The sequence below is a fragment of the Centruroides vittatus genome, unplaced genomic scaffold (genome assembly GCF_030686945.1).
Source record: "Centruroides vittatus isolate TY-2023 unplaced genomic scaffold, ASM3068694v2 contig_794, whole genome shotgun sequence".
Classification (NCBI taxonomy): domain Eukaryota; kingdom Metazoa; phylum Arthropoda; class Arachnida; order Scorpiones; family Buthidae; genus Centruroides; species Centruroides vittatus.
The window spans coordinates 539,436-546,699 of record NW_027122512.1 but is presented as its reverse complement, the minus strand read 5'-3'; the positions used below and the strand labels follow the sequence as shown (position 1 = coordinate 546,699).

At 32.3% G+C, this 7,264-nt stretch overlaps 1 protein-coding gene across 1 annotated transcript; it reads right to left on the bottom strand.

The window, feature by feature from the left end:
• Positions 1-4,634: 4,634 nt before the first annotated feature.
• Positions 4,635-6,935, bottom strand: LOC136981789 (glycine receptor subunit alpha-2-like). Its single transcript, XM_067278163.1, has 5 exons — positions 6,758-6,935; positions 5,640-5,722; positions 5,351-5,512; positions 4,964-5,289; positions 4,635-4,883 (listed from the first exon to the last, which is right to left on the bottom strand). The coding sequence occupies exons 2-5, from the start codon at positions 5,695-5,697 to the stop codon at positions 4,635-4,637; spliced, it is 795 nt and encodes a 264-aa protein (XP_067134264.1). The 5' UTR covers positions 5,698-5,722; positions 6,758-6,935.
• Positions 6,936-7,264: the final 329 nt, after the last annotated feature.

Genomic DNA, 7,264 nt, shown 5'->3' with positions numbered 1-7,264 from the left:
CATATTGTCATAAAGATTAAGATCTGTAAACAATTCGAACCCGGTTTCTTCTGGATTATAATTGATCTTTTTTTCCTCGCTTGTATCAATATAAAGTTTGACAAAGTATCTAAAGTCATGCACCATGAAGAAGTTGTAATGCAATGGAATTTTCTATTTCTCGAAAAATACGCTAATAATTACATGGAGACATACTTGGATGTACAGTTTTCTGAATGACTTGGAACTGTAGAATGGTTTACACGTTGTCCAATCTCACACTGCTGGAGATGGGGATCACTTAAAAGACCTTATTTATGAACATCCCTTACTCATTTAAGGACTAGAATCACTGGCATGTGCTATGACCGCTATCATCTCGCAAGATGTGTGAAGAAATTAAATCATTCTACCGAATCTCTTTGTGCAACAATACAGCAATTGCGGGAACAAATTATCTGAATAGTTGTTTAGTCTATGGGAGGTGACTTGTAAAAAACCTTTTTTATTCTACGATCTGCGCATAATTATTGAAGGTTTATAAAGAATCAGAAATAATTATGACAATGCGAAATCATTATTGATTCGTCAATGAAAACAACGATTTCGATCGTTCAATATTTTACTGTGGAAACTCAAATAATGCGACCAATAATAGGAAAAAAGAACTTTAAAAAAATTCAGGTCTTGTCAAAAAGTTTAGAACAATGTAGTGTTATGAACAGAAGGTACTAGTACATCATCCTATTTAGGACCTAATATGGCCTATATCTGATATCTCTATAGCTTTTCATCAGATTCAATAAACACTGCCTTGTAGTTTCCTGAATTAAAACTTCGTTTATTGAAACCCTTGGTTTCGGTTTCGGTCTTTTATAGCTTCTAGGCAGGGCAATTTTGTAGCTTTTGAACATTTCACCAAGTGCCATCTTATTTTATGCACTAAGGTAAATTGAGGTAAAACTGGATCTATAGTAATGTTATCATGTAAGTTTTATATTTACAGTAGAGCATCGATTATCCGACTCAATTAGGGACTGGGGTTGGTCGGATAACTGAAAAAACGGATAACCGAAAAGTGTGAAAAGTACATTATTAGTATAGTATATTAGTATATCCCATGTGATTAGTATATTAGTATATCGCTATTAACCTACTTCGCGTTGAATTTTCATCGATGTTAAGCCTAACAAAATTTTTTTAAATAATAATCGTCGCTATTTTATCGTTAAAAATTATTTCTTTATTTTGCACAAAATAAATACAAAAATAAAGCAAAAATATAAAATTAAGCCTGGTTTAAATACTGGCCTCCCTTTCATGGTTGAGCCAGTGTTGCCAGCTAAAACACGTAAAAATTTAACAAAAATAATATTAAAGTAGCCAAGACATAGCCAAATATTGTAGCGCCACATCACTAGTAGACATTTGAATTTGCCGACTAGAACGCGGTCGGTTAACCGATGTGACGGTTAATCGGGGTCGGATAATCGATGCTCTACTGTGTTGTGATTACGTTGTTGGAAATTTATGCATTTTTAAACCAGAATGTAATGCTGCCATACTATCGACTGATAAAATTAAATTTATTTATTATACAGTAATTCAAAAAATGGACAGAAATTAGGAATGTTAACACTATAGAACACAAACATTTGAACAATATAAAAAAAATTAATAATTACTTGCCAAAATTAACAAAATATAAGCTTGATGTTTGGCTTCTCTGCAACTCTCTTTCCGAGCGATTAGTGCAGGAAAATTAGTGTTCGCTTTTGGTGTTTTCAATGATGAAAATTGAGTTTTAATAATACAAAGTTATTATTTTGAATCTTTCTACAGACTTCGACTGACATTCTTTAAATATGCTTTCTACACGTCAGATAATTTATACCATATCGTTGGATTTTTGTGTAAAACTGTGTCTCCCGCAGAAAACTTGTTTTTAATTGTGTCACAGCAACTTTTCAGTTTATAGCTTCATTTTCATACTCGCATCTTATCTTTCTTCTCGAATGGTCGTTTCTCATAAGCATAAAAGACAAAGAAGTGAGTCGTCTCTCAAAGTTGCTGATGGGAAGCAGGCTTGGAGAATGTCGTTACAGGGACCTTCGCATTGAAAATTCACACGCAATTCTTTTTTTTTAAAAACAATTAGTTTTCTTAAGTGCATTTACTGACTCTTCTTCAACTTTTCATTCTTTCAATAATATTATGAAATGGAATTCTAAAATTCAAAATCACTCATGCTAATATGACGTAATACACCGCATAGGAAGAAAACAACAATTTACATTAAATTAACATTTAATTAATTTATTAGAATAGGTTAGGTTAGATTAGAACGTGCGTCTCCACTGTTTTCTTTCTTCTGTTTCCTTGAATCAGAGACGAGCCGCCATTTTGGAACCATAGGTAAACGTTTATGAACAGTATATTTTTCATAATAGAATATTTCATTTATTTTGTATCATCAGGTATTACACAAGATGTAAGGGAAATTTTCAATTATTTTAAAACAGAGAAAACCTCTACCGAAATACAGTGAAATGGCACTAAAATATTTCGGTAGACTTTCGATAATCCGGCTACAATCATCAGAAATCGCTCGATGACTTTTTCAGTTTGCAGAATATTAATCAGTTGGAGAGGGAAAAATGACAAACTTTGCTGAAGTTTCCAGTTTATTTCAAGTTACTAGGTGAGATCGTTAAATGATATTGCTGTGTTAGATTATCCGCTCTATTTATTAACTAGGGTAACAATTTATTTATTTATCCCGGTTAATCGAGAGTCTAATGTACCTAGTGCATGTAATTTCTGTTATAGCAATAACATTATTCGTCTGTTTAGTACCGATCGATATTATTATAATTTCGTAAGTGATTTTAATGCCATATAAGAGGGTGGCCAAACTTTTTTTGATAATATACAGCAATGCGAAACAAGGGGCAATTTGCCAAGAAGGTTGCACATTATATGGAAAATTGCTCATTATTTAAGTGTTGGACATGTGTAGAAACTACGGAGAACTCTTAACTGGCCAGAGCGTTCAGAGCGTGACATATAAACCTACGACCAGTATTCAGTGGTTAGCTTGTATGAATACTGATTCTTTAGTACAATTTTTGGTTAATGTTACCTATGGTTCCAAAATGGCGGCTCGTCTCTGATTCAAGGAAACAGAAGAAAGAAAACAGTGGAGACGCACATTCTAACCTAACCTAACCTAATGTATTCTATTAAATTACCATAATTATTACCAACCAAATTATTAGAATAAATTAGGTTAGGCTAGAACGTGCGTCCCCACTGTTTTCTTTCTTATGTTTCCTTGAATCAGAGACGAGCCGCCATTTTGGAACCATAGGTAACATTAACCCAATTTTTTTTTTTTTTTTGTAATTCTCGCTGAACCGAAAAATATTCAGCAATAAAATTACCCATTTCAATTTTTATTTCTATTTATATGCATTACGATGTAGAAAGTAATTCACAAAACATAATGCCGCCAGTCTTTGTTTGGGCATCCTGTTTTATGAAATCAATGTTACAGATTTCCGGTTACTAAATAAAGATGATATGTATCTAATTCAGTGGATCTTAACTAGTGTTCCGCGGAAAACATGTGAGTTGTCGAGTGTTCCACGAAAAAAAGATGTTAAAGCTTTTATTCAAATTTATTCGCATTGCTGTATTCTTAGATAATTCCATGTTTCTATTTTATTCAATATATTAAAGTTTATTACTTCATTGCGTTATTGTTTCCTGTGAATAGTAAACATAAAATTGCTTATCAATTTTAGAGTATATTGATGCTAACGCTCCGTGTTATAGAGTATATAAATGGTGTACCGCGGCCACAAGAAGGTTGAGAGCCACTGATCTAAATCATATACTAAAGGACATCTAAAATAAAGATAGTCAGCAAAAATTGAAGTACCAATTTGAGCAATGTATTAAAGAATATTCAGTAAATTCAAGGAAATTTCTTTATTATACTGCTTAAAATGATTTAAATACATTGAAATTATATTGTATACATGCTCAAAATGGACACAGCAAAGAAAACGCGCGTAATTGAAACTACTCATCATCTATATATTGATAATTTTGTTATGTTCGTTGTGCACGACTCCTTTGAGTCTACCTTATTCCAGGCACAGTTTGGTGAAAACAATAGTGTACCGAATACAGAGCTTTCGCTATATGTTGCTCACTCATATTGTTTTTTCTTATATGCAAATGTATGATTAGCACGGATTTGTAAAACTCTTATTTTCAAGCCAGTCACTGCCATAGTTATTTATACTTGTGCGAAGTGCATTGCCTTAAGTACATCCTTCCTGAATTTCATATGAGCTATCAAAATCCTTCGAGCTAATATATATAAAGTTTCAGAATTACAGATCTTATTTTTTACTTATCACTGACTTTTCAGTTTAAATTTAAACAATTTACTTACTTCGAGAAAGACCGTAAACACGGAAATATACAGTAGTCCAATCTTTCAATACTCGGAATTTGAAGCTTCATTTAATAAAATTGCAAAAATTTCAGGATTTGTATGTTTATTTCGTAATCAATAATTTTTAGATTAAATTCTAAAATTCGAAGCAAATGAACCATAAAGCAAAATATTCTCATGTGGAAAATTAATCTTCACGAATTGCATTATCTCTAAGCCCCAAGTAGTAACACCAGTAAGACAAAGTAAACATAAAAAATAATATTGGAAACACAAATCTCGAGTAAAAATCTAATCTATTCACTGATCTTCCTGGTTTCAAAGTGTTAGAAAGTTTATATCTCCACCTGCCTTCGACTTTAATTAGTTGCTCATTAGAATTACTACGCTTGTCAGTTTGTTTTTCTCTGCATTTAATGGGAGACGGCTCACCTTTCTGAAAAATATATAAAAAAATAAGTTAGTGCATACTTAATACTGTTCAATTTTACAAAAACTGTAATATTTTTAACGTACTTGTGAATTAGGCTCTCTCATTTGATGGGCTAGTGCATATTCTATTAAAGAAGCAGTTACAAATGAGGTACAGGAAAATAACCAAATATCCAAAGCTTTGACGTAGTTAACGGGTGGACTGTACGATCTGGATTGTACAACTTGAGTAATTAGTGTCAAGATGGACGTGACTCCGAGTGTGATTCGAGCAGGAACCGCATTCACGTCCAACCAGAATGATAACCACGAAAGAACCACTACCAAACTACTCGGTACATAAACATTAATTATATTGCCGGTTAGGCGGCGAATGAAAGTAAAATGTACAACCAAGTAACTAAAACTTCCTATTAATAGAAAAACAATATAAATCTACGTTTGAATTTGAATATAGTTAGCTTTACTTACCAGCAATATATATCTCAGTTCCTTTGCGCGGTTTCGGCATCTTTACTTCATACTTAAGGGGTTGAATGTCTTCTGTTAAAATGACACTCGATCCATAATCTTTATAAGGACTATCTTCAGCATCGGCCCACTCTAACAATGCCTTTTCATTTGTACTGGTTACTGTGAGAAAACAATAGTTAATACATATTCTGAAAAACATTCTTGTAAACATTTTAATAAATTTACTATTAAGAAAAACTTTAAATAAGATTATTCGTTTAAACTATAAGCTAAAAATCGTTCTTACGGAAACATATTTTGAAAACACAATGCTGAATATCAAATGGATAATAATGAAGTTTCATGGGACATGACACTCGAAAACTGTATCTGTAAAAAATAAAATTACAGAGTAACATCCAATAACGGTACCCTCTAAACAATAACTAATTTTTATGTTCTTTTCTCTCGCTGTAGTTCACAGGCTTCACTGTATTATAATTATTATTTTATATACAGTCAAACCTGTTTTTATGCGGGGGATAGGGACCGCATTAAAAAAAACGCATTAAAAAAAATCTCACGAAACTTCACGAATGGCTGTAAATAATAGTTTTCGCGACACAATTAAAAAAATAATTTTTTTATGCGGTCAACAGGGACCGCATAAAAAAAGTCTCACATAGAAAATAACTCAAAACCGTACGAAATAGAATTTATTGACAACAGATGTCAGCACTTGACTGCATCGTCTGGTCTATCGTCTGTTTTACATATTTTTGTCCAGGTGGTGTTTTGTTGACTTAAAAAGTAAATTATTTCATTTTTCGCATATTCATGCAATAATATTACTATAATAACTGCATTTATGCTATAATAAGTTTATTTAGCTATAATAAGTCAACGTGAGACATGACGAATCGCACGAGACTAGTCGCCAACTATACCGCACAAATTAAAAATTCGCATAAAAAAAATCGCACAAATAAAAATCGCACATAAAAAGAGCGCATAAAAACAGGTTTGACTGTATTTATTAGCGAACCCCTCCCCGATATCCGTGTGATAAAGTAAGAATTTTTCTTGCGGACGTTATATCAGGGCAGCATACTCCTTCCCATACGAACATGTTACGCTGATGATCCTGATATCGAATTGTTTCAAAGTGTTTCCTATACATAATAATAGAGAAATTTCATAATTTTAATATCCAATATCTGTGGAACGTATCATTGGATGAGATCACGAAAACCTTACGGCATATCTGAAGGCCTACTTTATCTATTAACACTTAATTCGTTAAATTTAATGCGAAATTTGGAAGGTTCCTAGTGAAATATATTGACTGTATATAGAATACATATAGATGAATTTCAAAAATAATAATCACAATATCTTCACTAAGATTAAAGTTAAAAATCATACCTAGTTAGCTTTTCAATAGTATTGTCTTGATATATTGAGATTGCTGTATTCGGAATCGAAAACTGGAAAAGTTGCCCCCATTTGCTATTTCATAAACCAAATCTGGTGTCCAGATAGATTTTACAGCTTTCGGAGGAAGTACTTTACGATCTGTTATGTTCAACATTTCCACTCTAAGTCTGGGATCCTTCCATTTTTCTGTTTGAAACATGTGCAATCGGAAATCCTGAAAGATATGGCATGAGATTTTTCACAAATGTATAGAATTTTGTACGTTAAAGCTATTATCCATCTCATACCATTGTTGTTTCCGTTATATCATCGATGTCGAATATCTCGAGATTTAAATAAACAGTACCAGGTTTTCCTGGTTAAAATTGGGAAAAATTGAATAGTTAATGAAGTTATTTACAAAGATATTTAGTACATAACATTCTTACCTTCAACACGAGGAGGATCATATTTATCATAATCATCGGGTATTACATAGTGCCAGATCCTATCAAA

Coding starts and splice junctions, on each gene's coding strand:
- LOC136981789 (XM_067278163.1), bottom strand. CDS start 5,697: ATGAAACTTCATTATTATCCATTTGATATTCAGCATTGTGTTTTCAAA. Junction 5,513..5,639: donor TGTTTTCAAAATATGTTTCC/GTAAGAACGATT, acceptor GTTTTCTCACAG/TAACCAGTACAAATGAAAAG. Junction 4,884..4,963: donor TGAGAGAGCCTAATTCACAA/GTACGTTAAAAA, acceptor TATATTTTTCAG/AAAGGTGAGCCGTCTCCCAT.